The 14657-nt window shown below is 36.6% G+C and overlaps 1 protein-coding gene across 6 annotated transcripts in view; it reads right to left on the bottom strand.

Annotated features, from left to right (window-relative positions):
- Nucleotides 1-548: 548 nt before the first annotated feature.
- The window catches only part of LOC139980686 (3-oxoacyl-[acyl-carrier-protein] synthase, mitochondrial-like), a 36667-nt gene continuing 22558 nt past the window's right edge, over nucleotides 549-14657 (bottom strand). For 2 of the 6 annotated variants that reach the window (XM_071992548.1, XM_071992519.1), the window contains exons 10-12: nucleotides 13991-14128; nucleotides 12396-12544; nucleotides 7956-11389 (exon numbers count right to left, since the gene is read on the bottom strand). In XM_071992548.1, coding sequence (XP_071848649.1) covers nucleotides 11219-11389; nucleotides 12396-12544; nucleotides 13991-14128 — 458 coding nt within the window. In that variant the 3' untranslated portion in view covers nucleotides 7956-11218. Of the gene's footprint in view, nucleotides 7851-7955; nucleotides 11390-12395; nucleotides 12545-13990; nucleotides 14129-14657 lie in introns of those variants that run through there. The other 4 variants (XR_011797641.1, XR_011797643.1, XR_011797639.1 and 1 more) reach the window with 4 other exon arrangements.

Here is a 14657-nt window from a genome sequence, read left to right as displayed (position 1 = left end):
CAGAATGGAATAAGTAAAAGAGCAAAAATATAAAATGCTGTGTCTGGGGTTCGAACCGGAGACATGGAGTTTGTCTGTCTCTCCAGTCCAGAGCACTACCAACTGCGCCACTAGAACTGTTGAGAATTAATGCTCGTTTCTAATATTTAAACTTCATAGTCCAGAATGAAATCAGTAAAAGAGCAAAATATAAAATGCTCTGTCTGGGGTTCGAACCGGAGACATGGAGTTTGTCTGTCTCTCCAGTCCAGAGCACTACCAACTGCGCCACTAGAACTGTTGAGAATTAATGCTCGTTTCTAATATTTAAACTTCAAAGTCCAGAATGGAGTCAGTAAAAGAGCAAAAATATAAAATGCTGTCTGGGGTTCGAACCGGAGACATGGAGTTTGTCTGTCTCTCCAGTCCAGAGCACTACCAACCGCGCCACGAGAACTGTTGAGATTGAATACTCGTTTCTAATATTTAATCTTCACAACATTAGAAGGCAAATAAATAGAAAATCAAATGCATCCTCTGGTGTTTGAATTCAAGACAAGGAGTATGTCTCATTTTTTTCAGTTTATTGACAATTTCATTGTACAAAACAATAATAAATATGCAAAATTATACAACATAACAACTTCGCCACAGTAACTGTTAATTGAGAAATGATAGGCTTTTCTAATATTTTAACTGCAAAATGAGGAAAAGAAATACCAAAACAATACATCCTCTGGGAGTTGAATTCTAGACAGAGAGTTTGTCTTACTTTCTAAGTACATAACACTAACCACCGTAACTGTTTAGAAATAATTATTAGTTATTTGATTTGATTTATTTTGTTTTTTTCACGTGCAAATATACAATGTGAAAGGAAGTCTTCTATAAAGCATACAATAGCTTAACAATGTAGAAGACTGGTCAGAAAAGCATTATTTGGACAATTGCTTCCCATCTAGCAAAAACATATCCCTAACAAACAGTAAACCGGCGTCGTAAAAGCTTTTTGTCATAAACAATGGTATTATCAATTCTAATAAAATTATTAGGGATTTGCACACCCAATTTCCGATGGTTTCTTAAAGGTAGCTAAGCTTACTCAAAACCATACAAATTTGTCCAATGAAGGTATTTTTAAATACAGGAAATATCCTGGTCATGAAAATTATAATTAAAAAGCAACTCTTTACCGGACGGCGACAGAGAGGAATGAAATAAAAGAGCTTCCAATACCCCGTGTTGGCATTATTACAATAACGCTTGGCCCAAGAGGTTTTGAGAGCACCAACAAAGCTGTGAACATATATTTTTTTAAACCCCCCTTTTCAATGGGGTTATACATAGTAATTTTCCTTACTTTATCAGTTTTCCCGTTCGAAATAAATCAAAAATAGTACTTTGGATCTTATCAATAAAATCTTTTGTAGGGCTATGCAGATTCCTTTGGGACCACGTATCTCCCGCACGGAAGCAGATATGGACCTGGGAGTTGCAAATTTGGGCTCCTGAGCATCGGTTACCCCCTGTTACGTCATTTGGGCGAAATCGATTTTGGATCGATTTTTGGTCAGTTTTGGCAAAACTGCAAATCAGGTTTTTTGCCCCCACGCCCCAACACAGCACCTAATTCCAAAATAAACTTCAGATTCGTAATCAGCGTGTCGCGAACTACCAGAAAAGATACACATTTATCGCTTTTGCGACAATTTTTTTTCACCTCAAAGAAAAGTAAGACCGAAAAACTTTTACGACGAACAAAGGTTATAAAACCTTTTGTTGTCCCTAAAAGTTTTTCGGTTTTCTATTGTTCCTCTGAAATTGCAAACTGAGCGAAATAAGTGTCATAAGAGGGTGCTCGACGCATCTTGCCAGTGATACGTGATTTCAAAGCAGTCAAATCAAACCTTTGTTTGTCATCTTGAGTTTTATCTTGACATTTATGAATAAATGGGTCAATTTTGGCAAAAAACTGCAAGAGGTACGTACCCCTTACGGTTTTTTTAAGTGAAAAAACTTTTTGTCGCAAAGGCGATCAATGTGTATCTTTTCTGGTAGTTCGCGACACGCTGATTACGAATCTGAAGTTTATTTTGGAATTGGGTGTTGTGTGGGGGCGTGCGGGTGGGGGGGGGGGCAAAGAACCTGATATATGATTTATGAAAAACTGTAGAAATCATAGGCCTATAAACAACAAGACTTTCCCGGTCAGATAATTACACGAAATTTGTGTATAACAAAGACAAGGGTGTCTTCTACTCCACGTCTTATTTCAATGTTGATGGGTGTTTCAGAGAGGACATGAGAGAGGGCTGAAAAGAGGGGGTTTTCAAAATTGTGCACTTTAAAGAATACGTATTTCTATCGGGTCTTTTGCAGTGTCGGAGCTAGCCGGGGTATTGGTCGAGGGGGGCGAGGATGGTCTGTAGGGGCGCTTTCGACACTATCTAAGCGGAGCGCCACCACGGGTTGGCGCGGAGCGTAGAGAAATTTTTGAATAAAGATGCTCCCTAGATCGCCGGAAATGACCCTTTCCGGGCCTTGCTAATATGCAGATAAATGAAGAATAAATAGGTGTCATCAAAACAAATGTGCGAATGTCAATAGGTAGATGAGAGCGCATTAAAAACGTCGATAATCGCATATAAATAAAAAGTGGTAAAAAGCTGAAAAGGGCGCCAGCAGTCCATTTGAGTCCGTCAGGGGGGCATCCGCCCCCCCCCCCCCTGACTGTATGGACGCTCCGCCACTGCCAGATAGACCACCCAACCCCCTCCCCCTCCCCTTCCATGGTACGCCATTTGACGCAAGAATAACACACCCTCAATGCAACCTATAGCTAATGGACATTTTGGTGGTATGATTATAGTCCCCCAAATGAGCCCATATCCACCGATATAATAAAAAAAAAAGTTCTAATAAAAAGAAAAAAAAACTCCTAGTAAATGCCCACCACATTATTTTTTCTGAAAAAAAGCAAGTCTCTCTTAGAAATATGTGATTAATACAACTTAACGATAATTAACCAAATTACCAAACCTAGGATGAACCCAATAAACAATATTACAGAACTACTTGACTACCCATATAACCTCAAATCACCTCGCAACTAAAACACATTCGATACAAATCCTAGAAGATGACTAAATCAGTGACCATTTTCCACTCCTTTTTGAGCTAGACATAAACCTCAACTGCATACCAAATAACGAATTGACGTATAATTACAATAAAACAGACTCCCAAAATACAACAACCAAAACAACGAGCTAAATTACATCGACAATTACTGTGACAGCGTTGCCCATCATATCTTCTATACTTTCAAAAGACACTGTCCCTTAAAAACTAAACAGCAAACGAAAACTAAACAAGAATATTCTTACACTTATGAAACTCAGACGTCGCCTACGTAGAACTTATATCATCTCCCGAGACCCAACCCTAAAAACCCAAATTAACCAACTTAAATAGCAATAAACAGACAAATATTGGCGGATGAACAAAACCGCGTCCAAAACAACTGCGATTTAATCATTAATGATAAAAACCCGAAACACTTTTGGAAAATTTAATTAAAAAAAAACATTAACCCCATTACAACACCAAACACAGGTAAAACAGACCAAGGCCTTAGAGATAACGTAGGTAACCTCATCACAAAAACTCAAGACCAAATGAAGCTAATTGAATCGTACTTTAAAAGTATATGCAATATATACGATGGCCCCCCATACGATATCAGCTGTAAACACGAAATAGATCGTACAATTATCAGTAATGCAACAAGCTTTCACACCAACCCATTAGGATGTCTCAACAAAAACATTCCTCTGCTCAATAAAATAGATATAAACAATTGGTATAGTGCCACTAAAACATGCATCCTCCACTGGTCCTGACAACATAAATGACCAAATGCCTAAAAACTCCCCTCCGATATTCATTAACTCTCATATTTTCCCACTATTTAACGAACTCCTTACACTGGGTTATTTCCCAACCCCATGGAAATCCGCCAAAAAGATTTTAATACCGAAACTAAGTAAAGACCGCACCAAAATTCAAAACTATCGACCAGTTAGTCTCCTCCCAGCCTTAGGTAAGATTTTCGAAAGAATTATAGATAACCGCACCATAACCCACCTAGAGCAAATTAATCACCTTGCCCGTATCAATCGGGCTAATTCCGCACACACAAATCTACAATAAACCAAACTTTCTGCTTATTTTTTTAGCCTCTGAGGAAGATCCTGCTAGGATCGAAACTTTTACACATTCTATTGCACAGGCTCTCTAGTGGATAAGCAGTTTGCTAACAGTTTTATTTTATTTTCATTCTGCTTATCTTTTAGACAGAACAAAGGTTTGTGAATCCTTTGTTCGTTTTAAAAGTTTTTTTCGGGTTTCTATTGTTCCTCTGAAGTTGCAAACTGACCAAAACGAGGCCGATAGAGAGCGCTCGACGCATCTTGCCAGTCATACGTTATTTCAAAGCAGTCAAATCAAACCTTTCTTATTCATAAATGTTCTCCAGTTTCACGGTGTTGTTTCCTCGGAAATTGTATGCTAAGCGATAGAAGTGTTCAATGTTTTAATCGTAAATTTTTCTTCAAAAATGGAACGGACGGTGCTAAAATACTGCCTGATACTGTTGTTTTAACTGGTTGTTGTATATTAATAGTTTTCAACCGCTCTGCGACATGAGCTATGCAGATTCAGGAAACGTTGCCTTGACCATTACTTTAGCAACAAGGCAATCAAAAGAATTAAGATCTTTTAAGGACTCAAAAATGTAGAATTTATATTCCAAAATGTTTCAATACCCAGAGAGAACAGTCTTCCTATGTGAAATAAAGACATACAGATGCTCTATGTATGAGCACATGGACATATTCTTTGATCAATTTGAGCAAGAAAAGCAGCTCTGCCACCCCTTTAATAATTAATGAGTTACATGACATTGTTTTATTTTCACTATGAAACATTTTCACAAGTCACTGCCAAACCTAGAGTCATGTTGTATTAATCACTGAAAATAATGCCAATTTTAAGACCATTTGAAATATGAAGTTCAATAAAGGTGTACGTGTTGAGTTATCCTGTTTACAAGTACAGCATTTTGAACATCTCCCTGGGTTCCATTTTGAAGAAAAAAATAGCATTATTTCTCAACAGTTGCTGTGACGCAGTGGTTAGCAAGGGCGTAGGAACCGGGGGCTGGGCTGGATCTAACTGCGCCAAGGTTCAATACAGGGGAACTTGAAATGCAGCTATTGGTCAAGACAAATTGGTGGGGACACGGTATATCATGTCCCCACTACTGAAAAAGTTGATGGGGACGCCTCCCGCTGTCCGCACCAGGATCTGCGCCCATGGTTTAGAGGCTGTTCATCCTGGAACGCCATTTTCATGCTCACTTATATGATGTGATATCTGCTGTTTGCTTAACAAATTCGAATAATTGAAATGAGACTGAAATAAATAACTTTGATTTGTTTATTGTGCAATTCCCGACATTCTTTTCATTTCGAAAAACGCAGTTTCAAGTTCAGTACACTGAAGGTTTCGATTCTCTATCTGCCTTCAGTTTAGGTAAGATCTTGGGATATTCATCCCTAGATATCGCTGGATATTGCTAGAAATCCATACAGCACAGTGTTCTTGGAATGTCTTGGGATTTTTCCGGCCTGATCTTGGGAAATTGCAAAATCGGGAGTGGTTACACTCCATTTAGGTCAGTGCACGTATGGCAAGCCGTTTTAACATTTACCTCGCAATTCGACTTAAGTCGAATACATTTTACTTAAGTGGAATTCAATATCACTTAAGCAGAATACTATTTAACTTACGTGGAATTCTATTTCACTTAAGTGGAATACCATTCCACTTAAGCTTAATTGTATTTTACTTAAGCTGAATTCATCAACTTGTCACTGCATCTTACTTAAGCTTAATCTATTTCACTTAAGGGGATTGTATTTCACTTAAGTGGAAATGCATTTCACTTAAGTGGAATTGTATTCTACTTAAGTGGATACAATTCCACTTAAGTGGAATTTCCTTTCTATTTCACTTAAGTGGAATACAATTCCACTTAAGTGAAATGTGATTGGATAGTCTATTTCACTTAAGTGGAATGTGATTGGCTAGTCTATTCCACTTAAGTGGAATGTGATTGGCTAGTACATTCAACGCCAAACTTTGCCCATGCCTTTGCGCGCCATTATAAACAACTTGCCGCGATACGTGGTGTCGATATGTGCACAATGAATATCGGCTGTCCATCGGGATCCAGCTAGCACTTAACATCCGTGCAAGGTGAGTACGTACATACCTGACCTGGTACCAGATGAATACTATTACCAAAATAACATTACCGAACATTACCCTAAATTGTATTTATATATAAGCCACATATCAACACTTCCACTTAAGTGGAATTGTATTTTACTTTGGCAGAATAGAATTCCACTTAAGTGAAATTGACGAGCAAAAGATATTATTCCACTTAAGTGAAATTGTATTCCACTTAAGTGGAATACAATTCCACTTAAGTGGAAAAGCATTCCACTTAAATGGAATTGTATTTCACTTAAGTGGAAATGCATTTCACTTAAGTGGAATTGTATTCCACTTAAGTGAAATAGATGGGCTATTTAGCTTAAGTGAAAATGTATTCCACTTAAGTGGAAATGTATTCCACTTACGTAAAATACAATTCCACTTAAGTGGAATGCATTTCCACTAAAGTGAAATACAATTCCACTTAAGTGGGAGGCATATCCACTTAAGTGAAATAGAAATGTCCATTTCCACTTAAGAGAAATGGAATTCTACTTAAGGGATATTGAATTCCACTTAAGTGGAATACATTTTACTTAAGTGGAATAACATTTCACTTAAGTAGAATGTATTCCACTTAAGTGAAACGTATTCGACTTAAGTCTAATTGCGAGGTAAATGTTAAAGGGCTTGCCATATGCACGACCTCTAGCATCACTAATACACAGCCCGATCACTAGACTCGTTATCTATCGATGAAGTGGTGTGTTGCCGGATTTTGTCAATGTTTTGGTACTACGGGCGAAGGTTATTGTTTTAGTTTTGTAACCCATCGGGAAGTGATAAGAGGGGTGGGGCGTAGGGGTTGTGGGGGGTGGGTGGTGGGGCATTTTCACGTAGATTGGAACAATCTCAAGAAGTGATAGGTGCATCCGCCTGCCCCCCCCCCACGCACTACATGATATTCACAGGAGATGTGCTCAATTCTCCAATCACATGCGGAATTTATTTTTAGATTCACTGTATGAGTTACGGAATACCGAAACGCATCGTGTTCCCGACGACTCGGTCGAGTTCCAGACCAGCCACAGTTGGTTTCATAGCACAATTGTACAATTGTTTATATATATATATATATATATATATATATATATATATATATATATATATATATATTCGATATATATATATATATTCGATATATATATATATATATATATATATATATCGAATCACTTTCCGATTCTTCTTCAACTTTAGTCCTATTTCTAAACCCTTCGGTGGAAACTTCAATCAGCTTGTCATTTTGGATTGATGAAGCGTTCGGCACGTCGCTACCAGGAGGTTATCGTCTGGTAAGCCTTTCCTGATCTGGTAAGAGTTAGACTGTACTTAACTCGGAGGTGAGATGGAGGCTTTCATGTCCATAATGAGACTAGAGTAGGGATCTGAATCGGCTACAGGGGCTTGGGATTCCAATTTATTGTCTCTGTCTGATGTTTCGTCATCTTCCCAAGTCTCTTCCAAATTTAAGTCTTCTGGAGGTCTCTCGGTGAGCTGTTCCATGGTGGACACCATAGGTGGTTCTGTCCATAAAAGAGTATGAAAGAAAATTACTAGATAGGAATACACAAGCCATGTAGACGTAAGAACTCTGCATAAAGTGTAGATCATGCATGTTACATTTGAAGACTCGAATGAGTCAACGATAGCCAGTAATTTTAAGGGCGAAAACGGATTGCTTTTGGTGATAGGAGGGGGTGGGGGATTAACACTTTCTTGGTGGGAGGGAGTCAGAGCCACAGACAGAGATCTAAGAACATTTAATGATTTCCCTAACTTATGTAATGTCAGAAATGTCAATTTTTTTATTATTATTATTTATAACCCATCTACTAGTGAAATGTCTAGTATTGATGTATCAACTACAGTAGTTACAGAATATTATTATAAAATGTAAAAAAAATGTAAAAGTTTTTGATTGCAATAGATTTACAAGCTATATTACAATGGAAAGACATGAAGGAAAAATTCATAAAAAAGATGACTTTAGAAACAAAGTTTAACAAACCTCAGTTAATTTGTTGTGAATGGTTGAAAAACAGTGCTATCAGACCAGGCTAGATTTTTTATGCCACTTTTAATTTGTACGGGAACGACCCATTAATTTGCCGAGGTTCATCGGTTTAGAGTGACAAGACTATTTAGTCTAATACTTTATCCATTTAGCTGAGTTCCTCAGATCCAGCACAAAATCACAAAAAGATATTTACCTGTCTCAAATGACATGTTTACAGTGGTAGTACAAATTTGTCAACTTTTGGATAGAAAGATGGTGTTTAATTTTCTTTCAATGGGTGCAAGGGTGTTGTTGTTTTAATATCAAGTTAAAGGAACATGCTTTGGTTGAGTGAGAATTTATGTAAAGCAATGGGTTAACAAACTTAACATTAACATTAAAGCCTGTTCTAGAAGAGCTGATAATATCATCAAGTTAGCCTTTAAAGGAACATATCGGAGGTTTAGCATATTTTAAGAGTGAATAGCTTGGAACTGGATCAGCAGTGTGTGAGTGTAAAATCTCAAATTTAGTTTAGTTTAGTTTAGTAGAAAAAAGGATCAGGAGGGACACTTAAGTCCCCATCAAGGACCCTATAGGAGAGGGAAAAAACTGAAGACACAAACACTCCTGACCCGATTACAATGCTTAAAGTGCTTGTCCAAAGCATTCTTAAACCCATTGACACTACTTGCAAGTACAACTTTCTCAGGCAAACTATTCCACTCATTCACAACCCTATTAGAAAAAAAGTTATGCTGAATATTAATCCTACTATGCGACTTTTGAAGTTTAAGACAATGACCTCTTGTACAACTATTGTTTGCCAGTCAGTAAAGGATAAATTGTCGAAACCATACACAATCTTGAAAACCTGGATCAAGTCCCCACGTAACCTCCTAAGCTCCAGTGTGGTGAGATTCAACAGTTGTAACCGCCTATAATAAGGAACCCTCTTTAAGGAACTAATCATCCTAGTAGCCCTCTTCTGGACATTTTCAAGTACTTCCTTATCCTTAGCAAAGTAAGGGTTCCAAGCCTGCACAGCATACTCCAGATGAGGCCTAATCAACTGCTTATAAAGCCTAACTACGATGTCCTCTTTCAGAAAACTGAAGTTCCTCTTGATCATACCCAAAACCCTATTACCTCTTTTAGCAGCTTCAAGACAATGTTTAGAAGGTTGCAGAGATGAGTCAATGTAGATACCTAGGTCTCTTTCAACAGAGACCTCCTCTAAATCCACACCATTAAGATTGTATGTAAACTTTTGGTTACTACTTCCAATGTGCATTACCTTACATTTATCAATATTAAAAAGCATTTGCCACCCCTGAGACCAGGAAAAAACCTGATCCAAATCCATTTGAAACTTCTCATAATAGCTTTTGGAAGAGACCTCAGAATACAATTTCGTGTCATCAGCAAACTTCTTAGCTTTACACAAAATATCTCAGTCGAATTCACACCAATGTGTCAAAGGATGGATCATTCTTATCGTAATGGTGTAGGTTTGATATTTTTACGGATTTAAATATAAAATCATAGCCCTGCCCTTGTGAATGTAAATATGTTGCAATTACCATCAATTCTGTTTTTGCGCAATTTGTCTCAGATTATTTCACCTTCAAATTGTCCTGGATGTGAAAAAGTTCCAGGACACTGGACACTTAATAGGCATTAATTAATGGAAAATAGCATTCCAGTAACATAGACATGAACAACAAAAAACCAAAATGACATTTTATTCTCTTGCTCTCTCTCAATCACATTCATTGTGTTCTTCTCGTCTAAAAAAACTTCAATAGAGCATAAAGCTTATTAGAAAAAAAGTTCAATGTAACCAGTTGATACGAATGTCTTCACGGTGTTTTAATGTAATTTCTAAGTAGACATTCGGCATATGGTATATTCACTCAAACCTACACATCTCTCCTCCATCAGTTATTAACACAGTTTCCTACATTTTGTATGGTTTGACAATTTATCCTTCACTGACTTTTTCATGTTTGCTAATAGTAGTTGTACCAAAGGTCATTGACGTTAACTCCAAAAGTTACAAAGTAGAATTAATATTCAGCATAACTTTTTTTTCTAATAGGGTTGTGAATGAGTGGAACGGTTTGCCTGAGAAAGTTGTACTTGCAAGAAGTAAAAATGGATTAAAGAAAACTTTTGGACAAGCACTTTAAGCATTGTAATCGGGTCTGAGTGTTTGTGTTTTCTGTGTTTTTTCTCTCCTATAGGGTTCTTGATGGGGACTTAAGTGTCCCTCCTGATCCTTTTTCTACTAACCTTAACTAGCCAAATATGCTGTTCAATTCAGGAGTAAGGACTGGAAAGGTAACTATATACGTAATATGTCTGACAATGATATGCAGCTCAATGCATAGTAAAGCCTTTAATATTGCTGCAGTAGCGACCGAATATGAAACACTGTTTAAGACACAGGATTATATGTAAAATGTTGCACTTACACAACATCACAAAGTACACTTTGAACAATTCAAATTTAAAGGCGTTATACATGTCAAAACAACAATTTTAACATATGCATGTACAATTATATTCATGAATAAGCAGATGCTAATTGAGACTACAAGAACATCCAAAAATTCTGCTCTAACTGGTCTGTAAATTTGATAACAAAAACGTAAAAAGTGGTAAATTTGACATATCAAAGGATGATATCATCAGTCATCTTCCCATTTGACTTCTTTAAATCTCATATTAATAAAATTTAAATAGTCATAGCTGTAATCATTCCTTTAATTGGATATTACTTTTCATCGAACATCGATATTTCATCACGACAGATCAAGAATTAACATCTTAAATTGCCTTCGTCTGTTCTTTCCCTTGTCCATCAAAGACATGAACAATCATAGACCACTGTCATCTGACGCTTCCAATGCATAAAGAGGCATTGGTACCGCCAAACCCAAAAGAGTTTGTGAGTCCAATCCGTCTACCATCTCCCAGCCAAACCTGAGATTTATTAGGCACATAATTCAGATCAAATTCATCGTCTGTCTCTTCTAGATTAATTGTTGGAGGCAGCTGACCCTGGAAGAGAGGAAAATTGGAGATGAAAATAAAAAAATACTTTAGGGAGGAGTAGAAATAGTTTAAATAACTTCACAGTGGTACTAAAGATTATGTATGTATGTATGTATGTATGTATGTATGTATGTATGTATGTATGTATGTATGTATGTATGTATGTATGTATGTATGTATGTATGTATGTATGTATGTATGTATGTATGTATGTATGTATGTATGTATGTATGTATGTATGTATGTATGTATGTATGTATGTATGTATGTATGTATGTATGTATGTATGTATGTATGTATGTATGTATGTATGTATGTATGTATGTATGTATGTATGTATGTATGTATGTATGTATGTATGTATGTATGTATGTATGTATGTATGTATGTATGTATGTATGTATGTATGTATGTATGTATGTATGTATGTATGTATGTATGTATGTATGTATGTATGTATGTATGTATGTATGTATGTATGTATGTATGTATGTATGTATGTATGTATGTATGTATGTATGTATGTATGTATGTATGTATGTATGTATGTATGTATGTATGTATGTATGTATGTATGTATGTATGTATGTATGTATGTATGTATGTATGTATGTATGTATGTATGTATGTGTGTATGTATGTATGTATGTATGTGTGTATGTATGTATGTATGCGTGTGTGTATGTATGCGTGTATGTATGTGTGTATGTATGTATGTAGTTTAGATCCTCCTGCAAGCAGGAACTCGCGAAGAAGCCATCCGCAAGCTGACCGAAGTCAGTCTCTTACATTCATATTTAATGTCCATGATTATGAATTGTCAATTGTCAACAACTCTGTAACTGGACGACATAAATTAATCTTTGAGTGACTCGAACTCGGGATCTTATGATTGAAAGGCACCGGCGCTAACCACTGAGCTAACACTCCAACCAGCAATCGATGCTCAATGTGAAGTGTAGATTTAAATTATATTTTAACACGGAAGATAATTAAGCTTATTATCACTTACATGTTGACATGCTAGTACAGTGAATATTGCTTCTAATGCTCCAGCAGCACCTAACAGATGACCCGTCGCTCCTTTGGTGGAAGACACAGCCAGGTTGTTGGCATGGGAACCAAAGACAGACTTGATTGCCTGATTCTCAATTTCATCGCCTGTAGGAGAAGTGATGAAATACTTGTTTATCACCCAGTGCCACATTAACAACCTCTGGTGATCCTACAGCACCATATTCTTTCCACATCCCCATTAAAGTGTGAATGCACAACCCAAAACTAGAAGTCTTTCTTGGCAGTGTTCACAGCAGTCTGTGACCTCAGGGGGATGCTTCACCTTTCAAGCCCCTTGAATTTGGGGGGCCTTAAGCACTGATCTGATCTTCCCATTGCATAATCTGGTACTGATCATACCCATTTGTACCATATTTTGACAGTTACCTGTCACAAATAATCAGCATGGCAAATTACACCTCAACAATTACCATGTGGCAGCCACTTTCTCCTTCTGTTAAATCTGCTCAGATACCTCATTCTTTTAGAAGAGATCAACAGTCATTTGGGTTCATTGGGTTAAAATTTTAAGCAATTATTTGTGAGCTACTCTTCTTCCTGGCCATCTCTTGTGAATTTGTTCTTTTGCTGATTGCGTTCTATCCCTTTCTTATTTCTTATTTCCTTTTTATTACTTTTCAGCTTATTCTCTGTCCTGTTTCTTTCTTTCCTTATATTTTGTAAATATCTTTTGTTGAATTGAGATTCTTATCATTCTTCATTATTTTTTTTTGGGTTCTATGGTCACTAGCCTTATTAACAGAATCACTATTTTCATACTATGTTATTTTATTACTGTGCCGTATGTTATGTTGTTTTTTTTTCTGTACAATAATATGAGATATAAATCTGAATGTAATTGTTAATGAACATGTTCTGGTCAATTTGTTTAGTATCCAGAGTTATAATCTTTCTCATCTGGTAATTCACAAAATCACCAAAAATTAATCTGCAAATGTAAAATGTCCCTTAAAAATGTATGACAACTTATTACCGTACCATCGGGAGCAATAAATATACAGTTAATGTTTCAAACTCTATAACCAATCATTGCCCCATTGGGTGCATAGAAAACTTAGTCTCTCATTAGAGTACTAGCAAATTTTCCAGGAAATGAATTGGACTTCTCAAATCTGTTAAATTTAATGGAGTACTTCAAAATATTAAGAAATCCATTCACCAAGTGCAGCCACTGGTTAAAGCAGTAAACAGTTTGGAGGGCAGGACAGGAGGGAAGAACTACTACTTGCAGCAAGCAAACAGGAAATTTGATCAAATAAATGGCACAACTCTCTTTCCAACCAAACTACCCTAACTCAGTGCTGTGATTCTCTCCAACCCAATAACCCCATCCCCCCTCCATCTTTGTGATGTGATCAGATCTTGATGTTAACAATTGCAATGAATTTTAAACTTACTTAAACATTTCTAATATATTTGACATTTATTAATGACTACTCCCTTTAAATGGTAAACATCAAACTGGAATGTAACTGCTGTTTCATTGGGTGTCAAACCCACTACCTGAATGTTACAATACTTTCACCTTACCTAGAGGTGTTGAAGTTGCATGAGCATTAACATATCCAACATCCTCGACTCTGACACGTGCATCCCTCAGGGCAGCCTTCATGCATCGTTGTGCACCGAATCCATCTCCCCTAGGGGCGGTGATGTGACTGGCATCACCTGTCATTGGATGGGAAAAAGTTTAATTTACAAAACTAGCAGAGCTTGGGACAGTAGTAACTAGACTTCACAGGACAATGTATCATAGGTTAACTCATTTGTTTACATTAAATGTAAAGTTGTAAGTGGTAAACCAATGTAGAACATGAAATATGGTCCTTTGTTTACTGGTACCATTAGCATTGAATTTCCAGCATCTGCATATATCAAACTAGACTTTTACAGGGAGAATACTGAAAATGAGTACTTTAGTTCTCAAAAGAAACAAGAAAACACATATAACAATAATTGTGCAATAAATTAATATACATGTGACCATCAAATAAATTTGTAAATATTCCAATAGAAAAAAGGAACCAGTAAAATTCTTTTGTACAAAAAATGGCAAAGTTGTAGATGAGTCTTTTGAGAAACTAAAGCTTTGTTGATATTAGACTCCCTTGTGATTTTGATTTTTTTATGTTTCTAGCAAAATATCCCATTTTCCTTGTTTATTCTGTTTGATTCACAGCACTTTGTTATCATCTAT

Source organism: Apostichopus japonicus, chromosome 2 (assembly GCF_037975245.1).
Source record: "Apostichopus japonicus isolate 1M-3 chromosome 2, ASM3797524v1, whole genome shotgun sequence".
Lineage (NCBI taxonomy): Eukaryota > Metazoa > Echinodermata > Holothuroidea > Aspidochirotida > Stichopodidae > Apostichopus > Apostichopus japonicus.
This window is presented reverse-complemented; position numbering and strand designations above follow the sequence as displayed.